General features: G+C 30.3%; 1 protein-coding gene across 3 annotated transcripts in view; it reads left to right on the forward strand.

The window, feature by feature from the left end:
- LOC142333291 (ATP-binding cassette sub-family C member 4-like) overlaps positions 1 to 19,060 on the forward strand; it is a 124,722-nt gene extending 105,662 nt beyond the window's left edge. For all 3 annotated transcript variants that reach the window (XM_075380313.1, XM_075380314.1, XM_075380315.1), the window contains exons 21-28: positions 91 to 217; positions 579 to 746; positions 3,753 to 3,892; positions 5,616 to 5,861; positions 8,987 to 9,156; positions 12,587 to 12,716; positions 13,322 to 13,432; positions 15,650 to 19,060. In XM_075380313.1, coding sequence (XP_075236428.1) covers positions 91 to 217; positions 579 to 746; positions 3,753 to 3,892; positions 5,616 to 5,861; positions 8,987 to 9,156; positions 12,587 to 12,716; positions 13,322 to 13,432; positions 15,650 to 15,667 — 1,110 coding nt within the window. In that variant the 3' untranslated portion in view covers positions 15,668 to 19,060. The remainder of the gene's footprint in view (positions 1 to 90; positions 218 to 578; positions 747 to 3,752; positions 3,893 to 5,615; positions 5,862 to 8,986; positions 9,157 to 12,586; positions 12,717 to 13,321; positions 13,433 to 15,649) is intronic.
- Positions 19,061 to 25,316: the final 6,256 nt, after the last annotated feature.

Consider the following 25,316-nt stretch of genomic DNA (forward strand, 5'->3'; position numbering starts at 1 on the left):
TACCCTATTATACTATACTTGTTCTTAACAAAAATTAGTAATAAATCGTTTCTTTTTATGCTCAGATGTATTTTTTTCTTTTTTGTTTAGGATCATCATTCAGGTGTCATATTTCTATTTATTAACACCTCAGCAGGATTCGGTACAATTCTGGATCTGACATCATTTCTTTTTATTACTTGTGTAACCTTCAGTGTCCTGACATTTAAACATACTGGTAATTATAAATTTTGCAATATATCCGACTACTAGACCACATATTGAATTGACAAAGATTAATAACTATTTTGATTTTTGTTACTTTAATACAGATTGGTTTTTTTTCATGTATAGTTATGCACATAATACTTATTTACTACACATTGCACATAATACACATTTACTACATGTGCATGCATGTGTAAACAAAATCATTTTTAATGAGCAAAAAAAATCAGGTAGGAAAGGTATTTGTTGAGATACATACAATAGATTTAATAAGTATATCATAAAGGAATTACCTTTTTCCTTTGTTTTAATTGTAATTTGGTTGTCAGTTTGATTTTGATTGTGATAGAATTTTTGTTTACTTTTGTTAGGTTTAAGTGGAGGAGGTGCAATTGCTGGTCTTGTTATAACTCAGGCTTTAGCTCTCATGGGTCTTGTACAATGGGGAGTAAGAGCTACAGCTGATATTGCTAATCAAATGACTTCAACTGAACGTGTTTTAGAATATACAAAACTTCCAGCTGAAGAACCTGATCCAAGTAAGTTGTTTTTTATAGTTTTATAAAAACTTAAGTTTGCTTTTTATAAAAAAAATTAAGTTTTGGAACCTATTCTTTTTAATTTTTCAGGTCAGATTTCATGTAAAACCACTAAATTTATCACTTAATTTGGGTCCCAAGAATTACAGTTTGGTTTAATTTTTTGAAGTGGCGGAAATCAAGACAAAATCTTTTGCCATTTGACACTGACTAACGAAGTGTTTGAGATAGGAACTTTCTTCTTTATTTTCACCAGTAGAACATACCCTGAAAGTTGATTCTTTGTGAATCACTCAGTATAAGTGGTTCTGAATTCTTTTTTCCTGTATGGTTTAATTCAGTACTAACTTTAGACTACCTTTTCCCTTTTTTTGTTTAAGCTTAGAGCCTTCTTTTACATAATATAGTTGGGTCTAGTGGGTTAGGTATTGTAAAGTGGTACATATCTATGTGAATATTTCTTGAAATATTTTCTGTTATAACTAGAGTGTATCACAAAGGTTTCTCAGAATAGAAAACATTCTTATAAATATGTTCTAAAATGCTTCATTTGCAAATTATGGTTAGTGAAAGATTTCGCTTGGATTTCAGCTATTCCGGTGAAATGAGGTCATACTAAATTTTTAGGACATTAATTAAGGGGCAGAATTAGTGATTTGTTATGATGTTATGTGAAAAATTGAATAAAGTAGGTCCCAGAACTGTATCTAAAATAGTTTTTAAGAAATCTGGGATGAAAACCAATAAATTGGGGTAAAATATCCTGTTTTTCTGTTTGACATACAATAACTTTGTTAAATGCGTAATAAACACACAAAACATTTAAACAAAATATGTAGAGAATTTAATTCTGAACAAAATTATGTAAGCTAAATTGAATAAAACAAAGAAAAGTTAGAATTTTATTTAGAAATAGTACATTACTGCATTTGTCAGAAAAGTACTTAATGTAAACAAAAACCAAATTCTTTTTTGGTAATGTGAAAAATTTGTAAAAACAAATTTTATGGTTTTTAATGCAAAGATTATGTGATCTAACACCTTTAGATTATTTTATACCATTTTGTTCAGAATTAAATTCTCTACATGTTTTGTTAACATAAAAAACATGGTTTTTTTACCTCCCATTTATTGTTTTTTACTCCAGTTTTGTCAAAAAAAAAACTTTGTCATAAAAAAATTATGAATTTTTCCGATTATTTTCACTAGTAGATTAGGTTATGAAAGTCCCCGGAGAGCTTTGTGATACATTCTTTATATATACAATATATGCATTATATGTACTCGTACATTATATACAATAAATACAGAATTTATCAGAATTATTTTATTGGCATAAAATCACATGTACATGCATTGTAGTTGTAGCATGAGTACATTGGTATTATCTAGATTATTTTTGTTTTCTTCAGAACTATAGCGACCAGTATATCTGAATGCTTTGTTTTATTAATTATAGCAGTAAGAATGACTCCTATTATATAATACACTGCAAATTATATATAATTGTATATATATATATTTAACATTTTCCACAATTCTCTTAATTTTGGCTCTATTTCTCTATCAGATTAGATATTTTTGATTTTTTTTTTTTTTTACTTTTTATGAATTAAGTGTAATTATTTAAATTTTTTAAGTAGTAACTGATTACAGAAAATGCAGGTAATAATTAAGAATTTACACTGTAAATTTTCTAATAATTAATATATACCTTTTTTTTTTTTAATATGAATATTTACATATATATTATATAGTTTTCAAGTTTCACTTCCCAAAGATGACATTACAAAGTTAAAAAAATTATTTCAATAATTCTAATATATATTTTATTTATAAACTGAGTAGACCTTTAAATATTATTACATATGAAATTTAAAGTAACATTTTTAGCTATGTTTGTATGTAGAATAATAATATTAGTATTTATAATATCATATATTATTTAGAAACTTAAGATCCAATTTTCAAAAAAAATTTATTTTTTATCTATTTGTCAATGAAATGTTTTTTTCTGTTTTTCTTAATTGTATTCATTAAGATCAAGTATTTTTTAAATTGTATTTTTTATTTGTTTTTACAATTTAATTGTATTGAGTCTTAAATTGTTGATTTTATATGAAATCTGACCTGAAAAGTTGAAAAACTAGTTCCTGGAATTGTATTTTTAATAGTTTTTGAAAAATCTGGGATAAATGATCAAAGGTATGGGTCAAAAGGCAGTGTTTTATGTATGGCGTAAAATAATTTTGTTAAACTGGGTTTTACAAATAGTAATAATTTACAATGTTAAACAATTTGATAACATGAATAAATTATTATTTTTTATTTGGGCATGCTTAGTCTGTATAAAGTGATATTGATTTTAACTTCATCCACTTCATCTACTTTTTATACAAAATTCTAAAATTTCTACAAAATAGAAATCATTTCTATAATGTTAATATGATCTCCAATGTTCAAACAAATTAAGTTCTGTTATGATTTGTGTTACAGCTGTCAGTTTCATCTATCTGATCTTAAATAAAATCAAATATATTGTTCATTAAAGTAGAAATATCATTTTAAAATTTATAAGTTACATGTCTATTTTGTTATCATTTATTTGTTTATTCATACTAGCAAACACCGGTCTGGTTACAGTCTTCTGTTTTTTCTGAAAAAACATTAAATTTTGTAGTGAGAAAAAAGTGGAAAGCCTGGTTACGAATCAAACCCAGAACATTCTGGATGAAATTCAGAGATGCTACCTCTCTGTCACATTCACTGGTAGAATGTATTATAACTACAATTATAACATTTTGTATTTGGTTGTCTTGATTGGATTAAAATGTTTATGTTACTAGTGACTGTATTTCTTCAAATTTAACAATAAGGCCATTCAACTTCAGTGCAAAGAAGACCAACCCTAACATCAAAAATCATTTGGTTATTGTTAAAGGTAATCATTATTGTAAATTTGAATTTTTATATCATTTAATATTTTTTATTTTTTTTATTTTTTAGATTCTAAAAAGGGTAAAGAAGATGTTGGTAATTGGCCTGCTCAGGGTAAAATTCAACTTAATCACCTATATTTATATTATTCAACTGAAGGTACTCCTGTATTAAAAGATGTATGCATAGAAATTAAACCACATGAAAAGGTAATTTTTTATTGAGTATTATTAAAGTATAAAAATTTTGAAATTGATTCTATTTTATTTAAATTTACTGTTTTGGTTAATCAATATTATTTTTAGATAATGTTTGAGACTATGTTTAGCTTGATGAATAATATTAATAATTTTAATTGTTTATTATATTTAATAATCTCATTTACCTGATTTATGAATGTCCTACATTTCTAGAACTGATAACACTTCAATTGAAGTTTTTTTAGTTTTTTTTTATGTTACAACAAAATATTTGATATCATAGTGTGCATAGTGGTTGTAGTGTTTTGAAAATAGGTTCATTTTGTTTTGTATCTCTGAATAAAACTGAACACACCCAACAAATTTTGATTTTTGATGGTCAGTATTAAATATTTTTTTTTTAAATATTACATTTCTATTTCCACTTACGTTTGGCTAAACTTCTTTTTTTAAATACAGTCCATATAAATATATTTATTTAGCACTGATGTTTCATAAAGAACATTGACTAATTTAATAGTTTTTTCTTCTCATTATTTTTTTTTTAAATATGTGCTGTATCAGTTGATAATTTGTTGTGTGTGTTTAGATTTCTACTTATATTTTCAGCATATAATATTATATACACCCACACCCACACACACACACACACACACACACATAAACAGCATCCCTGTAGTGGCTCTGCTCACACTATGTGGTTACTTGCATTTTCTATTGTGAAAAAGTTTTTATTTTATTTTATGTTTTTTAGTCAAGTAACTGGCTGCAGGTGCAGCCAGTTGTGCGACACAAACAATAACAGTGGCAAAGGTGTGCTGTATACCACTTAAAATTTCAAAAAACCCAAAAATGGTTTTTAGATATTTATTTGAAGAGTATTTGCAAACTCAAATCTACTGAATATCTTGTTTAGAATGGTCAAAAATGGGAAAATTTTAAATCATTGTTCAAAATTTTTTTACCTTTCTTCATTTAGATATTCACATGAAGGTTACACACACCAAAAATCAAGTTGATATCTTCTTCATTTTTTACCAAGAAATTCAAAAAAAGAGTAATTTTCATTGTTATTCCATTTTAACCTTTTAAACTCAGAATTTTAAAAAATCCTTTCTTAGTGTGCACTTAAGAATGTGTACACAAATTTTCACCAATTATCTTCAGTAGTTTTTGCTGGACGTTGATTTTGAATCATTCACATGTTGTTTTATATATACATATAACTTTTTGAGAATTTAAATAATTCTTCATCAACATATTGATCACTAAGCTAATTAAACTAAAAAAAAAAAACAAAAAAACAGCTTAACCATCGAATACAGTATAACAGAAATACCTAAAAAAATCTTAGCGGTACTATATCCTTTCTCTTATTAAAAATACATCACAAAATGTTCACACATCTGGTGGGAGCAACAAAGTTTTATCGTCACTGCTTTTCAGGTACTGAAAGAATCAATGATATATGATTGTATAGTGAGATTACAGATTATGATGAGTACTGCATTCACTGTGCTATTATGGCAGTATAAGAATTTCAATGCAATTTTCTTTCAAGCAGACTTCTGCTGATTTTCATTGCCGCGTATTTTATTTTAACTTGCCAGCCATTTAATTTTCTTGTCCATAACACCCTTTGTATTCATATTTTCTGCGTTTGAGTTGTTTAAAATATTTATTATATTATATCAAATTGTACATTGATATTATAAAATTTATTTTCATGCAGGTTGGCATAGTTGGTAGGACTGGAGCAGGTAAATCATCATTGATTCAAGCATTATTCAGAATGTCTCCTATTGAAGGACAAATATTAATTGATGGTATCGATACAAAAACGCTAACTTTAGAGTGTTTGCGTTCACATATATCAATTATTCCACAAGATCCTGTTTTATATTCTGGTACGATGAGACGTAATTTGGATCCTTTCGAAGAGTATCCAGATTATTTATTGTGGAGTGCTCTTGATGATGTAAGTTAGATTTTTTACTAATTCTCTTACCAGACATGGTATTATTGGTTTGTAATAAAGTTATACAAAGAAATGTTAGATGAACCTTTTGCCCGTGTGCAGAAAAAAAATATATACTAAATTGCCATGTAAATATATGAAGTCTTCACTTCCTTTCTCTGTTAGTTTTGTATACTTGTAAAAAATTAAAGGTTTTTTACATAAAACCTTTAATAAATCTTTTATTCTGTAAGAGTATAGTATTATTTAGAAGTAAGCAGATACTTTTGTTTAAACCTTTTCTTCTTAAATGTTTCTAATTCATCACTTTCTATAATTTGTAATTGATATGAATATGTATACACACACACATACATGAGTATATATATTTTTTAACAACCTTTTTATGTTTGGTTTGACGAATGGATCACCATTATTGGAGGTTTAGAGCAAAATTATAGGAAGCTGATATTAAATCTAAGTTTTGTAGAAAAAAACACAAAACAAGTGAAAAAATTTGGAAGAATTATTCAATTAAAAATGTTATGTGTAATCTTTCATATAGCACAAAAGTCAATCAGTAACAGCAGGTCTGTCAATAAAATAGAAAATAAATATTTTACATACACATGGATTAAAAATTGATCTATAGAGTGCTATAATTGCTTTATAGCATCTATAATTGCTTTATAGAGTGGACTAGATAAGGTGCTACTGACACAGGATAAAAAATTTTAATTTGGAAAGAGTTTGTTCCATTCAAACACATTTTTTTTTGGAAAAGTGCAAAAACTACTCGCAAAGTATGCGAGTTTTGTAAGAATGTAATATAAGGTATAGAAAAGCTGATGAAATATATCAGATAGTAAGAACAAAAAACCGAATTCATGAAGTTATTATATAACAACTCTCAAGTATTACATGAGGGCTGTTCAGAAAATAACCAAATATTTTTAATTATGTGCCAGCAGAGATATTTAGTGGCGTGTGGTTGGCAGAATTGTGTTTCGCATAACATCCTCTGTAACCACGTGTTCTTGGATTGTTGGTATCTTATTTAGTTTTCGTGTTATTGTTGTTTGAGTGCAATTAAGTATAAGTAGTTTAAGTATTAGTAGAGATTTTTGTAATGTGCGATTTTCAGGAGAGTAAAATTTTGCATGAAACTGGCAAAAACTTTCACAGGAACATTTCAACTTTTGAAACAAGCTTACGAAGATGATACTATTCATAACATAGTGTCCAACAGGGTTGTACATGAAGTTATAAATAGTTTTCACAATTTAAAAGTGGTTGTCAGTAAATTGAAGATGACCCTTGATCAGGAAGGCCTTTGACTTCAACTGATGACACCCATGTTCAGAAAATCAAGTGTCTACTATGTGAAAATTGCCTGTTGACTGTCAGAGAACTTGCAGAAGAGGTTAGAATTTCAATTGGACATCATGACATTTTGACTGAAAAATTGAACACGCGTAGAGTTGCAGTAAAGTTTGTTCCTCGTTTGATGACCGAACAGCACAAAGAACATCAAGTGGACGTTTGTTGGTAACTTCTTGAACAAGCCAGTGGTGATGAAACATTCATGCAAAGGGTCATAACAGGAGATGAAAACTGGGTTTATGGCTATGACATTGAGACAAAAGTCCAGTCATCATAATGGACTGGCGATGGATCTCCTCGCTCCAAGAAAGCATGTCAGTCTCGATCCAATATCAAAGTGATGCTCTCTGGTTTTTCAATTTTAATGAAATTATGCACTTTGAATTCTCGCCTCGAAGTGAAACAGTAAAGCATGTGTACTAATCAAGGCGTTTTTACAATACTTACGTGAAAAAATCTGCAAAAAGAGACCAGAGTTATGGCAAGACAACGTACGGTTCCTTCACCACAACAATGCGCCCGCACCCTTAACTTTGTCAATTCAACAGTTTTGTGGCAAAAAGCAGACGACTGTGCTCCCTCAGCCTCACTACTCGGCAGACCAGGCTCCTTGCAATTTTTTCTTATTTCTGAAATTAGAATCAGTGATGAAAGAATGTCGTTTTGAAGTTATTGATGGCATTAAAGCAAATTTGTCACGGACCTTAAAGGCCATTTCAAATGAAGCTATCCAGGACTGCTGCGTGAAGTGGAAACACTGCTGGGAGTAGTGTGTGAATAGGGGTCGAGAGTACTTTGAAGGGGACAAGGACCAATAATCTGTAAAATGAATAATAAAGATTAAAAAAATTAAGTTCAGTTATTTTTTGACCAGACCTTGTAACATTTTTAAAACACTTACTACCATCAAAATAATAATGAAAAATCTGAAATTTGATCAGAGGAAAGATAAAAACCAACAGTTTAATACATTTTAACTATAATATTTTAATATAATATGTATATTTCACACAATAATTTTGCAAATTATAGAGATCAGAAGTTGGTACACTAAAAAAAAATGACAAATAGTTGTTAACCACATTGTTTTGGAAATATAGATGCTGAATTTTTTCTGCTTAAATAAACTGCTTAATAATTATTTTTAACTGTTATTTATAGAATTAAAACAACTTAAACTCAGTTTACTTGATTTTTTTTACAGACTATAGTTTAGTTGTAATTATTTTTCCAATTGCATTTATTTTGTATATATAAGTTTTATATAGATTGATCTCTACTTATTTTTGATTAATTCTAATGGATTATCAGAATGGATCAATAAAAAATAGTTATATATGTTCAAAAGGAAGACTGGAATTTATTCTTGAGAAAGAATTAGCAAAACAAAAAAATTGCTCTGCAATAAAATCATAAAGTATAGCAGTAAATAGCAAGAAGGATATTGATGCTAGATTAGTATATAAGATAGAATATTGGTTGAGTATAATCTCTAGAAAAACCAAAAAAGTCTAGCGTTTTTATTAGTTCATACAAAAACAGAATTTACTGTTTGCTTACATGAGTGTGCAAATAACAAAAGCAAATAAATTATTATCTAAATGGTGAAAGTAGAAAATAATAAGGCATACAATAAAAATACTTGGTAGACAATAATTTCAAATTATTGTCATCTTACCCTACAGAGAAAAATGCTTCAAAAGGTTTAAATCTAATACTTAAGCATCTTTATTTTATATATATATTTTTTTTTTTTAATTTAGGTAGAATTAAGGGAGTCATTAAAAGAAGAATGTGGTCTTCAAACTTATATTATGGATGGTGGTAGTAATTTCAGTCTAGGTCAACGTCAGTTGGTTTGTCTTGCAAGAGCAATCATTAGAAATAATAAAATACTTGTAATGGATGAAGCTACTGCAAATGTTGACCCACAGTAAGTGTTTTTTTTTTAAATAATTTTTACATGTGTGTATATAAAACTATATTTTAAATGATATATTAAACACTTTAGATGATAAGATATGGTAACAATTTAAATGGTAAGATATGACTTAACCATGATAAATATAAGAGATTTAATTAATTGACATAAATATATTCATATTAATGAAATTTATTTTAAATTAAATTTTTTCTTTTAATTTCATTCTAATTGTATGTAACTTATGTATTTAACTACTGAAGATAGAGTAACACTCCGAAAGCGCTACTGTCAGGTAAATGTTCTTACCTTTTTATTCTGACTGTATCTGGTGGTTATAATATATAATTATTTTAAAATATATTATTTGATACAGTGGTACATATAATGTTTGGGAAAAAAATAAAAAAATATATATATACATTTATATTTTTTGTAGTAGACTGTCTAGTAAATTTTTAAGTGGCCCTGTTAATTTTTACAATCGTTAGTTTCCTCAGAAACTGCACTCAGGATGACTGATAGGAAACATATTAAGCATTAGCTTTGATTGTTAGAAGTTTATCCTTGAAATTACCATCATACCCTTTTATTTCCACTAATACTCTGAGAATTTTCACAATTTATAGAATTAGCTATTAACATCAGAGATGTTAATAACTAATTAATAGAATGAGATTGTACCATTTTTACCATTTGAACTACTACCCTTTATTGCAGTACTTCATCACAGCCTGCCTTTGAATGTAATCATCACTTTGATTAGATACAGATATACCAGATATACATTATCTAGGTAGGTTACAGATTATCCTCCTGCTAGCCCACACCTTCCCATGGGTTGCAGAATAAGGTGTAGTACTGTTCACTCACCAGCATTCCAGTTATCAGTCAAACATAAACTTTGTATGTCTATATGTTATACACTAATCAAGTTACACTTGATGGAATTCACTGCTGAAAACAACATACTTTTGTCAGGACTAGTTTGGACTTACTGGTTCAGTGGGTACAGAGTACTGACTTCCAGCCCAGTCACTGATTGAGATGGGATTTCTTCACTAATGAGAACTGATTGCAGGATTATGATTCAGCCAAGGGCCACCTGCTATCCGACATAGTACCAGATCTGGCTTAGAGCCACAAGGTAGAGGGCATCAGTTACAATGGCAAATTGAAACACAAGATGATCCAGTAGTGCAGATTCTGCTCCAGGTTTGAATGTATAATCTTGCTACTTGCTCAAAGCAGTAAGACTTACTTTCTTTTTCTGTTTAGCCCCTGGAACCACCATAAGGTATTACTTCAAAGGATGAATGAGGATGATATGTTGAATGTAAATGAAGTGTAGTTTTTTACAGTCTCAGATCGACTGTTCCTGAGATGTGTGGTTAATTGCAACCTGACCACCAAAGGATACTGGTATCCACGGTCTAGTATTCAAATCCATATAAAAATAACACCTTTACTAGGATTTGAACTTTAGAACTTTCGATTTTGAAATCAGCTGATTTGCGATAACAAGTTCACCACTAGAGCAACCCGATGGGTTAATAAGAATTACTACTACCCTTACAGGTTCAAACTTGACTGATTGAACTGACAATGAACATTTTGACATTACCACTTTGTCACTGGGATGTAGTAGTAACGCATTTTCCTGGAATTCTGGTTTTTTCAATGCATAGTTTTACCAACAATTATACAGTTGAACTACAAACTATGTGCTCCCTAAATTTAGTCCTATGCTTGGGGCAGAGACGGGAGCAGTGCACTAATGAATGATTTTGTATTGAGAAGATTTTAAAATTTATTTAATATAAAAACTGCTTTTACTGCAGAAATAAAAAAGCATCTATGAATAGATACATAGCTAAAACAACAAACATAATGGCTAAATTTCTGTTCATAAATATTTTTCTAATTCTGTAGTTATTTCTATATCAGGTTTAACGTTAAATACTTTCCTTAATTATTTGATATTATTTTTCTTTTGAATCTAATCATAATTATTAAAAATTATGCTTACATTGTGTGTTATCTTAATAATCAAAAGTTAATCGAAAATCATCAAGAGTGGAGTACTGGTTGTCCAGATTGACCTTTGCAAGGCCAAATTTGGATAATGAGAAATCCAGATAATTGGAAAATTAATATAAGTTTATCATACATAATGAACATATTCTAATGTTTAATGGGTATCACACTTAATAAAAAGACAAAAATATAACAAAATAGATTTATTTCAGTAAAATTAATGATACTCAGAACACATCTACAATGTAATAAAAATTAAATACAATAAATAAAAATGCAATGAAAAGAGACTTTTCTAATAAAAAATTCAGAATTTACAAACATTATCAGAAAGAAATAAAAATTTACTGCCCTACTGTTTTATAAAAAAAGAGTCTTTTAAATTATAAAAAACATTCAAGAAAAAGCTTAAAAAACATGTTGAAAAGAAATCAAGTTAAGTTACTGTGTTATGAAAAAAATATTTTTAAAAAATATACCAAAAATTTAAGAAAGATAGTAAGTTTAATTGAATAAAACTTAGTGACACTCAATAATAATCAAAACGTTCCTTTAAAAACTCTTATTTCTTCTTAAAAAACTCTGTAATCTGTACTTGTTTTAATGATGATCTTCATTTATAAGTTGCAAAATCATGTAATCGTTTTAAACAAAGAATCTGTGTAGAATCGCATTCTTTTTGTCACTCCTATCAGTCCATAGTGATAGATAAACGTACATGAGTTTTTCATGTGACAGCCCTGGATGGAAGTCATTACATTATAATTCATGTTTGACTAATTAATATGTTTTCATCACTCTTTTCAGAAATTAATTCTATAATTAGTTGAACAGTTTAAATTTATCTATGATTTGTCCTGTATCAATTGCAAAAAAGTTTCAATAAAAAAAAAAAAACAGAAAAAACAAAGATTGATAAAAATACTTTTCCTGTTTAAGTGAAAGTTTATTTGAATAATATTTTAGATTTTAAGTAGTGAATAAATCTTTTTAAAAATACCTAGCGCAATTTTTAGCAGTATGATATTTGGAATCTGAAAATTGGTGATTAGATAATCAGCGTCTCTGTAATTCAAATTTATGTAAATTGAGGAATTAGCATGCAGAAGTCAAAAGAAATTTATTTTTATATTGTAGTTATTATTTTTCCCTAAAATTTGTAATCACTTTGAATGTATTTTTTTATTAAAGTGTGGATTAACATATTTTTGATTTATATAATATTGAAATATAAATATTTATATATTATAGTGAAAGTAACAATAATAAGCTGTATGTAAAAGGTGGATTGCTATCTATTACATGCTTATTCTAATAAGCATGTAACCATAAATTTATGTTACTGTAAATTTTTCTCTTGTTTTGAATTGTAAAATATATCTAACCTGATGATTTCTTTTTTCAGAACAGATGCTTTGATTCAGAAAACTATAAGAAATAAATTTAGTGATTGTACAGTATTAACAATTGCACATAGGCTTAATACTATTATGGATTCCGATAAAGTCCTTGTAATGGAAGCTGGTGAAGCTGTGGTAAGTTTGTAATGGAATTATAAATATATTTGTTTTACTGCTACTATTACAGCTGTACTTTTCAGCTTTGTCCAGATGAGCTCTCTATGTCGCTATCATCTCTAAAATTACATTAATTTCTTTATTTTCTAAAAAAAAGTGCTTTTAACCCCATGTCAAATACCAGATGAGATTTATTTGTGTTTACTTGTTAGTATGAATAGCTGGATTTGAAAAAATTGCTGTAATCTATAAAAAAACTAATACTTTTTTTTTACATTTGGTAGAGTAGACAGTTTGCTCTATCATTCATCATTCAGTTCAGAATATTGGAAAATAGTAAGAAGATTGAGAGGGACGTTTGTCCCCTCAATTTTTGTCTAAGAAATAGTCCAGAGTTTAGTTAGTGTTAAGGTAGATTTATTATGCATGTTTAGTTATAATCAGCTCAGTTGCTCTTGCATGATTATGAACTTCAATTTAGCTTTAAATTTTGCTTTTTTTCTTCATTTAAAAGGTACCATGAAAACATGGTACGCTGTATGCTACATTAATAAACTTTTGTTAATTAATCTGTAAATTTCTCTGTTTGTATTAAAAATTAATTGTTGTTGATTGCATTACAGGAATTTGACCATCCTCACAAGTTATTGCAAAATGAAAATGGATATTTCTATAAATTAGTTAAAGAAACAGGGCCAGCTGTGTCTGAACAACTTGGTGAAATTGCAAAAATGGTATGTACTGTTTACATTTTTTTAAATAATATATTTATACTTAATATGTTTTTTTTAATATTTTGCTCTTATGAACATAAAGAGTATTTCAGTTCAGTAGCTATTGAAGAACTCACATTCTCTTGAAAAATATACTAAATCATCTTTTTAAAAATTATAATGTGGATTCTATTTTAAGACATTACCATCCATGACTTGTATTGCAATCAGGAAATTAAAAAAAAAAAATTAAAATAGGAAAACAGTCTTTTAATATAAAAGGACTGATATGTGGATGTCTGAACGAAAAACAAGGGAAGAGGTAGGCAAAACTTTTTACCTGGACCATAGCATTCAATGGAGCAGAAGCACAGATTCTCAGGAAAGAAAGAAGGTTCTAAAAATAGCATAAGCACTAGAAATGTAGACATGGAAAAGAATGGACAAATAAAGAAACTTTAAACCTAGGAAAAAAAAACAAAAAAGAACTGTGTAAGGTAGAGGTTCAGAAAAAAGAATGTAATAGTAGAAGCTCTGGAAGTGAAGTTCTAGACAGAGAAGAAAAAGGTTTCAAGCAATTAATGATACCAAAGTGAAGGAAAGAGGGGCCTGAAAAAAAATTTTTTGAAGAATTGATTGCTTGAAGGCTGGCTGTATGCTGTGACCTACCAGGTGATAGTAATGAAATGTTTATAGAAAAACGTTTGTTAGGAAATATGTGACTGGTTTAACAAGCAGTTTTCTTGTTTGCTTATATTTCTTTATTCAAGTATTAGTGTAGTTACATAATGAGAAAAGATCAGATTGTAATTCTTAATTCATTAATGTTTTTTAGTAGTTGATTTTCACTAAACGATTTATAACTATAAAAAAGATTTATCCTAATTCACACACAAACTTCTCCAGTTTATAAGAATTTAAAAAAAATCATTCAAAGAAGTTATAATACTGATCAAGCATACCACCTGGAACAAGCTTCCCAAGCAAGCACCAAATGCTGTTTGCTCTATTTATAAGATTACATAAATATATATATCCTATACTTTTATTTGGGGAGGAAATTTTGACATTACATCTATAATTTTTTTTATTCTGAATTTGATGTTTTTAGATCAGATATAATGAATGATTCTAGAACATTCTGGAATTTTCCAGAATGCAGCATCTTCATTCAAAGCCTTCATACTGTTTTTTTAAGTCATAAGTATACCTCATAAATGTCTATTTATGAGTGTACCTCATGTGTTATATCTATTTATAACCAAGCCTGGATTTACCACTCAACAACAGAATAATGGGTAGGAACAAGATCAAGGAGCCATTAACATTAATATATTACTGGTACAGCTGGATTGAAAATTATAAACCATTTCATTAAAAGGCTTTCACTAACCACCTGAACCGCTCCAACAATCAATAATCATTAAAAAACACTAGGTATCTTTTTACAAAAATAATAGATAAATATTCTAGATGGTAATTTTAGGCTCAGCTATAAACCTACCTGCACACTCTAAAATCACTTTTAGTAAATTAAAAAGTAATTCAATTAATTTAAACCTCAAACCTGTAACAGATTAATTCAAACCTCTGTATTACAGTGTTTCATTAGAATTGAGCCTGGTGTTAGTACATTTATGTTTTTGAACTTGATTCTTACTTGTATTGATATGTTTTGAAATGAATCAGTCATAAAATGTTAACTAAAAGGGAGATAAATGGAAAATTTTACACATATATATTATATAAAATGTCATAAAAATAATATTTTTCTATATTTATAATTTGTGCTCAAAAATTGCAGTTTCCGTGATTGATGATTTTTTAACATAACAAAATTTTTAATTTACTTTCCAGCCAAAATTTACATACTACTCACTTATTTGGATTGTACCAGATATTTATTTAGATTCTATCTCCTTTAATATACTCTCACTATCAGATATTTCTTCTCTAGTTCTCTGTAAAATTACCTGTAACACTGTTGGTTATATTTTAGAGGAAACATGCAAAAAAACTTCTCCAATGGTCCCTTGGAAACCAGCAGAATTACAAATCATTTTAGTTGTTAAGTAGTATTATTTTATATAAATTTCTTGATAATCTCAATTAAATGACCGTTTTATATTTGTTTAATTTTGTTTTATATTTGTTTTAAATTTGTTATATAAATAAATTACTTTTATTTGTAATTTGTTTTTTAAAAAACATAATTTTTATGTTTTGGTTTTTTTTCAGGGATATTTACAAAGATGATTTTTACCATGCACAGGTAAACGCACCAGGGCCTGCCCCTGGGTATACCCGTCTATGAGACACCGTCTTTTTTTTCACCAAGATAGTGCTTTACCTTCCATTTATCCGTAAACTGAACATTGCATACGTGAATGTAGGAATACAATAGTGAAAGTGGATTGAGTAAAATTCTATTTTGGGACAAAGTGTATTTTCAAATTACAAAACTTCTCGTGAACTTTTCTTTTTTAACAAGCTAATCAGTTTTGATTGTACGTAACTTAGAAATGTTATAAATATCATCTGATAAAAAAATTATTATAATCTGTCTTTAGCTCTATAAATTAAAGTAAGTACACAGCCTAAATTAATAATACCCTCACTTAAAACTTGACTTAGCGAGAAAGCACAGCCTTCAAAAACATCAACAGAAAAATGAAGAACAATTGCCTTTTTAAAATGAAAATAAATCTGTCTTTGCTTCTTGTAAACTAGTAAGTATATACAAATTACATATAGGTAACATTTAAAACAGATCATCAAAAATACTAAAATAAATCATATAAAAGACATGAATAGTAAAAAATTATCAAAGAACTAGAACAAGAATGAACAGTAATCTTCCTAAAAATTATCTATGTAAATAAACTTGAGACTGCAAATATAATAAGTAGGAGATTTTACAGTTTTATATTCTTTCAATCATTTTGACATTTTTTATTAATACAGTCAGTGCATGTTTTTCTGGAACATTGTAGGCAACTAGGTGTACCACAGCCGACGTATTTATACTGTGTCCTTCTCTTTAGTTTAGGATTACATTTTTTTACAAGTTTCCTTTGATGGTAGCGCAGATGACAATTTCTCAACGTGAGGCTCTGACTCTGGTGACACATTGAGAACTTCATTGATGGTACACCAATTTTTATTGTAGGTTCTAATCACCTCCTCTATAAATGTGGATCCATTATTTGTTTTACCAGCATTTCAATGAACTTGAATCTTTGCAGCAGTGAGTTTTTCCTGAAGACAAGGTAGAGCACGTGAGCATTCAAAGAAGCTATATCACAAATTTGGAAGAACATAGTCAGTGACCATCTCAGGGACCTACACTGTGAAGAGTAAGTTGAGTACTTTTTATCAAAGCAGTCTACTCTGACTTTAGTTCTATTGTAGAACATAATTATTGATGGTTTTCGGGTGTTCTCATCAATCTCTTTGTCATAGTGCATTGTAGGTAGCAAAATCACGTTCCTATTTTTCTTAAGAACGTATGAATGACATAAGGGTCATATTTTGTGTGAAATCAAATAAAGAACTTTGTACTGGTCTTTTGTTTGATGCCTGAAATACTGGTGGAATTTCCTTTTTTTTTTTTAGAGTACCGACATGGGTGAGACCTGTCTTCGCTAATTCTAAACCCAATTCAACTGAACAATAATAATTGTCAGCAGTAACATTTCTTCCACCGTTGACAATTGACTTCACAAGTCATATAGCAACTTGCAGTGGGACTTGGAGTTCTCTTTTGGAGGAAGTTAGTCCATTCCATCAGTCCCCTTCCCTTGATAAATGTAGCCATTATAAAAATATGAACTCCTTGCATCAGTGAGTGCCTGAACCTTTATGCCATATTTGGCCGGTTTACTCAGCATATAAACCTTGAAAGAGCAACAACCTCTAAAAGGGACTAACATTTCATTTATGCAAATCGTACTACTGAGGCTCTTAGGAGATTTGCAATTATTGACAAAGCACTCAAAAATAAATGAAATTGGAGCAGTTTTGTCATCCTGCATTTTTTCTTGCCTGTTTTCAGGATTGTCAAACCACAGGGCTGCAAGAAAGTTTTGAATCTTTTTCCAGTCATGATGGATCTAAATATTGATCACCTTGAAGCCGTGGAAGCAAAAAGAGATTCAGTGTCTTCTGTGGAGCCTTTATAAATTGATGTTAACAGGATTGCCGCAATGAAAGCATTTACCTCATGCAAATCAGTTGGTCTGTACTTATTCAAAAGGTTTTTTTCATTTTCTATCTTTTTAATCCTCTCAGGCTTAGCATTTATTTTCCTACAGGCCTATTCCAATTTTTTGCTCGTCCATTTTAATATTTCATCAAGTATTTGTTGGTCTATTAGGAGGTCCCAAAGTTGTTTTGGAGATGGATTTTCTGTAAGTCCTTTTGCAGAATTCATAAGATCAGGGAGACCTCTGATTATATTTTCACAAGACACCCTTACTCGTTGATTGGGTTCTGCAAAATGCCATTCGAAATCATTTCATCCCAAGATATGTTACAGGCATTTCCAAAGAAATATCTGCCTCTGCAGCTCTACTTGCTTCCTCATTTGTGTAGAATTGAGGATGTGAAGATTCATGGACTTCATCACTGTCGTAATCACCACCACTGCTCCAGCATTCATCACTATCTTCTCAAGATACAATGAATTTAGGGTCTATGTTGCAATTGTCAGTCTTCAATCAAATCATCTTCATCTTCAATTTCATCATTGGTACCCAAGCTATTCTCCTCTCTGCCTTCACTTCTCCTAGATAAAATTCATTTTCCATATATTCAATCATCAAACAAAAGGTTTCTCACTTTTTTATCGAAACCAGGGTCATCAGTTCGATAAAGTACATTACTGCAACTAGGTTGAGAATGCCTTTTTTTATCTGCAAGAGGAAAATAAAAAAAAGGTATATTGTACTTTTTACATGAATGATAAACTACAATAAATACAAAACACGTTAACATAAATCAAAATAAAAAGAAAAAGAATAACAGCGTGATGTCACCTTGGTTACACACTGTCTTGCAGACACCCAAATCAACTGCCAGGAAGGTGCACAGGATGTTTGAGGTGGCACTCCTACTGAGGTGCCCCTCCCTTTACATAATGCTGCAACAAATAAAACCAAAATAATACTTACCTTACCTCTCTCTCGGAACACTAGGAGAGTACTAAAATCTTGACCCACAGTCGCCAAGAGAGTGGGAAAGGAGCTAGGAGATGGTGGGGAGATACATCTCACAGACATGTGTACCTGTCTAAGGTTAAATCAATTTTGCATAGGTATTAATGAAATGTTTCTATTGGCTGTTAATTTGTTAAAAAGTACTAGAATGAAAAACAGTATATTTATTTTATGATGAGAATTACTATGCTCATATCAAATAATTTTTAAAAACGTAATAAAAATAAGATTATACAAATAATCATTGTTAACAAATTTAAAAAATTATTTGTTGTATGATAATTTATAAAACATAATAGTTCTTTTATATTTTTATATATGTTTTTATTATTGTCATAATTACTAATTTAATAGTTGTTATTAATTTTGTTGTTATTAATGAGATATAGTATTGTTATCATTATTATTGTTATAAATAATTTTATAAAAAAATTTTGGTTCTGAAATTTTATTAAGCCAAATTAGTCATAGTTTCATACCTATACCAATGAGTTTCGTACTTTTTATAATGTAAATTCTACACTTTTGTCCTCCGCTGCATATCAGTTTATTTTGTATGTAGCTTTCACACTTTTTTTTATAATGTTTATACAATAACTTAACACTCATAGACATTGGATTGCCTTTTTAGTAATGTGTGAAGTGTTCAAGATTGAAATGCAAGTATAAAGGACAATTTTGTTACCATACAAATGCTAAGAATAGAAGCTTTTAAAAAAATTAATGTACTATTTGTAAAATTACATCCATAATTGAATAAAATATAGCTACAGTTCGTGAATTACTCTCATTATGAACAAATATAACCAAATTGTAATTTTCTTGATTTTATAAAAAAAAAAATAAATTATAATCAGCCTCATTTTATGTACAACCAAAGGTGCTCTCGTAAATTTTCCAGGATCAGAACATTTAATTTTGTATTATATATAGCAGATTACAAAAATGTGGTTCACAGCCACAGACGGCTGGCTAGATTACAATGTTATCATTTTGTTGTTTATAATAAGTAAAACTTATCTTTTTCAGGTCAAATGTTAACTTTTTTTGTGAATTAGATTTTTAGCAACTTATTTTGCCAACATTTGCATATGGATATCCAAAAGCAAGGACCTTATTCATGCAGTCTGTTATTTATAATGTACATTATATTTCTTATCGACTGATAATTTCTTAAAAACATACCAATAAAAATTAAAGTGAAGGGAGGATTAGAAATCAAACAAAATAATTTTAACATCTACAAAGACACTTAACACATGAACATTCGTCACATATCATTTAAATATGAATCTAAAGTAATATGAGATACTGAGAGATATTTATAGATTATGTTTATTTTTATTTGTATGTAATCTCAGGACAAAGAAAGTATAAACTTTCTTATATTAAATGTGATGTTATTGTTTGAATAACATATATTTATACTGAATTTGTTTTTCATGAGCACAATGAGTATTAAGACAATAAAAGATCAATTTCACCAATCATAAATTAATTGAAAAATAAAAGTTACACTGTTTGACCGCACACTAAAAAACCAAAACCTCAATTATTATTGTTATTATATTCAATTAAACTATGCTTTTAAAAACTTAAATAAAAGTACCAGATGCACGCTGTGCATTCAAAACTAAACTGACCTTCTGCAATTCCTTACATCTCATTTATACTGTTGAGAGCATGACGTGTTGAAACGTATTATATGCATGTTCGAAGACCCTCTTACAGGAAATCTTATGCAATCAGACCAAATTACAAGGAGCGCGAATACAAGTTGGAACTAGTAAATTGCTCATCTTTGTACACTTCATGCGTGCACATTCATAACTGTCGCTATCAACGTAGCTAAATAAATAATTTTAACTAGGTTCACTGGGTTTGAGGTTGGGGAGTCGCAAAATGTTCATTATAATTTTTTTTTTTTACTTTTTGGGGGTCACGGAACTAAAAAGTTTGAGAATCACTGGTCCGTCATGTTTTTGTCAAGTGATATAATATTAGGTTTTGTTAAAAAATATCTATTTGGATCGCAATACAGAAAAGTAAAATACAACATGTTGACTATATACCTGGAGATTATGTTCTGCTTATCATCTCTTCAATATGACCATCACCATGTCTAGCAACTTCACAGATTACATGGAGTTTGTATATTTTTGGAAACATATATTTTATATATTTTTTCTTTTGTTTTATAAAAAGATCAGCATATATGAAGAAAAATACAGGAGAGAAATACATGACCCTGCATTTTTGTAGAAGGGCAATAAAATGTGAATGTTATTGTATATTTACTATTTTTACCTATTCATAAATAAATGTGAGGGTCATTTTTTAATTAAGAATTGTTTTGTTATAAACTGATAACTATTTATTGCTACTAGAAATCCTTGTTTTTGCAATGAAACTGTCTTAAACTATTTATCAACTTTATCCTCAGTGACATCCAAGCAAGCATTCCTGAGATCAGAAAGCAACTTAACAATCCCCTCATTGAAGAATTTAATTCCACTGTTCCTTGAACAATTCAGTGATTGTTTGGTGGAGATTGTCATAAACCTACATGCTACTCAAAAATTCTATTAATTTTAAGAAAAGATGAGTCAAATGTTGGAAAATCTGAACTGCATGGAGGATGATACAACATCTCTTATGCGATTTTTATATATACATGGATAACCCTCGTATACTAATTTTTCTCCAGATTGTTTCAAGTTTGTTTCCGTACAAACTAATTGGATATTTTAACTAATTAATGATGAAACAACACACTTAAGTGATGCTTGGAAAATTGTACATGTTTTGATGATGTACGAGAGTTATTTTTTTCAAGGTCCGATCGGTCGCGAATTAAAAACCCGCGCAAAAATCAGATGAATTTTTGCGCATATGTGTTGCGCAGCATCTCTAGTATGGCCTTCAATCACGTCGTGTCACTTCGTTTAGTTCTGAACACGCAGCTATTGTATTCGCGCTCCTTGTAATTTGGTCTGATTGCATAAGATTTACTGTGAGAGGGTCTTCGAACATGCATATAATACGTTTCAACACGTCATGCACTCAACAGTATAAAAGAGATGTAAGGGATTGCAGAAGGTCAGTTTAGTTTTGAATGTACAGCGTGCATCTGGTACTTTTATTTAAGTTTTTAAAAGCGTAGTTTAATTGAATGCATGTCTACAACAATAGCATCTCCCGCCAAAGGTGAAGTGCATGCGGTAATTCGATTTCTTCAGGCTGAGGGGTGTAATGCAGCTGAAATTCATCGACCAATAAGTAATGTGTACGGTAAAACTTGAATGAGTGACAGCAAAGTGCGACAATGGTGCAGAAACTTTAAAGCAGGACGTACAGATGTTCATGATGCAGGCGATTAGGGAAGGAAGCAAGTGTCAACCGATGATCTCGTTGAGCAATTGGATGAGGCAATTCGAGAAAATCATCGGTTCACAATTTCTGTATTGAGTGATTCGTTTCCTGAAATTTCAAGGTCAGCTCTATACACCATTGTGAGTGAGAGACTTCAGTATCGCAAACTATGTGCGAGATGGGTTCCCAAGATGCTGGCCGACCATCACAAAACAATGAGAATGGACGCCTCCCTAACGTTCTCCAGCGCTACCACAATGAAGGAGAAGATTTTTTGAACAACATTGTCACAGGGGACGAGACATGGATCCATTTCGAAACTGAAGGAACAAAAGAACAATTCAAACAGTGGATGCATTTTCATTCTCCCAGTAAACCAAAGAAGTTCAAACGAACCTTCTCCAACAGAAAGTGTGTGGCTACTGTGTTCTGGGACCGGAATGGAGTTCTCTTGGTGGAATTCATGGAACGTGGCACGACCATCACTGCAGCCTCATACTGTGTGACTCTTAAACGTCTACGAAGGGCAATTCAGAATAAGCAGAGAGGAATGTTGTCATCAGGCATTGTCTTTCTCCATGACAATGCTCGGCCGCACACTGCAGCTGTAACAGAGAAGCTCCTGCAGCGTTTTCGTTGGGAAGTGTTTGATCACCCACCACACAGCCCGGACTTGTCTCCATCCGATTTTCACCTCTTTGCTCACATGAAACGCTGGCTAGGAGGACAACATTTTGGCACAGACATTGAGCTGCAGACCGGCATAGAAACATGGCTGTAAACACAGGCGGCTCCGTTCTATGACGAGGGTATTGGAAAGTTGGTATCACGCTACGACAAATGTCTAAATCGGCGTGGCGACTATGTAAAAAAATAGCGTAACTATGTAAGTACTTGTTACAAATAAAATTTTTTTTATTTTCACTGTAGTTTTAATTTCGTGACCGATCGGACCTTGAAAAAAAATAATTCTCGTATGTTTTCTTCCATTGTAGAACTTCTGCGTCTGCTACTTTTCTACTAGTGGTACTCTTCTACCATGTTTAAGCAACATGAGAATATTTATTATCATGAACTCATACTCTTGGTGAACAGGCTAAGCCAATGATTTTTATGGTCAGACTTTGTCCCTGGATCTCCTCGTTCAAAAGAGGAAGAAGATGTACAGACGGGCAGGAAAGGAGGATGCGCAGACATTGTTTCCTGCAGGAGGCAAGAAAAATGGGATCAGTCAGAAAGGCAGATGGACCTACAATCTGATCTCTGACCTTTAGAAATGGTTGAAACAAAAGTTGACCCATTTCCTTACCGGTCACGAGTGTTTTAAGGCATACCTATGTGCAAGGGTGCTGACACTTCCTGCAGAATCTGATTATTGCAGGGAGGTGGATACTATGGAACAACATGCAGTGTTCATGTCCAATCAGTTCCAGAGAGGGTATCATGCCAGAGAGAATTCGGTATGCTTACCCCAGAGAACATCATTGAGACTATGCTGCAGAGTGAATAATCATAGCATGCGGTGTCCACAGTGTTGGTTAAGAACATCCAAAGATGGTGGAAGAAGTCCAGAGGTGAAAACTTCCCTCAGAGTTGCTCTTGAGGCAGATCCCTGGACCCAAGGTAGAGGTAAAAAAAAAAAAAACGGCAGAACCCAGATGGTGCCAGCAATGGTAGAGTGGATGGAAACAAAACATATAGGGTGCTGTGATGATACCTCAAAGTAGGTAGATTTTTTCCCGAACCACAGCAAAGTGTCGTTATCGGCACCTCCGGACACGATATTTATGTAACATGTAAATAAATATTTAGAAACCCATAAAGTGAAGCATAACAACAATAAAATTTCACATCAATAATCTAAATCTTGGGTGTCAAACTAACCGCATCCGGCTCGCGATGCTATGTTAAAGTAAACAATATTTTAGGGAGGAAATAGTAAGTAGCCGACGTAGTGGTAATTTTTCTGTATTGCCATTATACTAAAGTTAAATGGTGATGTCAATATTAGTACCTGAAAAGACCCTTCGTCCGTTAACCGTACCGACGATGAGTACTCTAACCTTACTCTACAATGAGACATGCTTTTCTGCACAGGTCGTTATGCGCTATGACACATTGGTGACTAAGTTGCAATTCCAGCCTTTCTTATTATTTTATCGAAAAGATAATTTATACTAATTTCTTTATCGCCATCTGTTGTGTTGTTATATATTTTAACAAATATGTAACGGTTTTTACTTCCTTGTGTGAAGTAAAGGAAGTACTGTGATCGCGATTAATTTCGGCAATTAGATTTCAACAAGTTTCTGTTGAAATCTGAAACGCCAAAACTAGTTAAAATGGATGTTTATCCATTTTAACTAGTTTTGGCGTGACGTGTGTACATAGGTGTGTGCGCATGTATCGCATAACTCAAAACCGATTAGCCGGAGAATGTTGAAATTTTGGACTTATGACTGTTATAACATCTAGTTGTGCATCTCCCCTTTTTATTGCAATCGACTGAACCAAAAGTGTCCAAAAAAGCCCAAAATCCAAAAGTGTGGATTTTGGACTTTCTCTTAACTGTAGTAATAAGCCCTCATTGAGAGCTTTTCAACGATATATCATAAATGGTACTTATTTTCACTGGTTCCAGGGTTATAGCCAAATAAAAGTTTTATTAATGAAATATTTGGTCTTACAAGGAGGAAGGCACGTCGGTTCGAATCGGACTTCACCTCCTTTTATTTTTAACTTTTTTTTTTTAATTTAAATATATTGATTTACTAATAATTATTAAACTCTGATTGTTAAAAAAAAATGTATAATAAATAATAGTTTATTAATAACAATAAACAAAAAATGAAAAATATTAGAAGTTATTAATGAAATAAAATTTTATCTATTTTTCATTAAAAAAAAATGTGTATATATATAATTTAATAAGCGTATAAGGAAGTTATGTGGTGTTCACATCAGATTTTTTTTATACATTACTCTTCACTATATAGATAAGTTTAAATGATTCATGTTATTTTGTAAAGAAAATTTTTGTGGTGGTAACACTGCAATTTTTTTATAGGTAACTTAAGTATGAAATTGTCTTAAACAAAAAACTTCATTGCCTGTGCAAGTGATAGTTTTGTCTCAAGCAATGGTGGCTCTCGTTTAGGCGCTGTGGAACTCCAGCAACCCCTGTTTCCACCTGATATCGATAATATTTAATATGAATCCTTTTTCCTTTAATTCTTTCTTTGTAGTTGTACAATATATAATCCTTAATCTTAATCTCAGCAGCCATCCCCCAGTTTATTAAAAATAAACAAAAATCT

This window comes from Lycorma delicatula, chromosome 12 (assembly GCF_047948215.1).
Source record: "Lycorma delicatula isolate Av1 chromosome 12, ASM4794821v1, whole genome shotgun sequence".
Taxonomy (NCBI): Eukaryota; Metazoa; Arthropoda; class Insecta; order Hemiptera; family Fulgoridae; genus Lycorma; species Lycorma delicatula.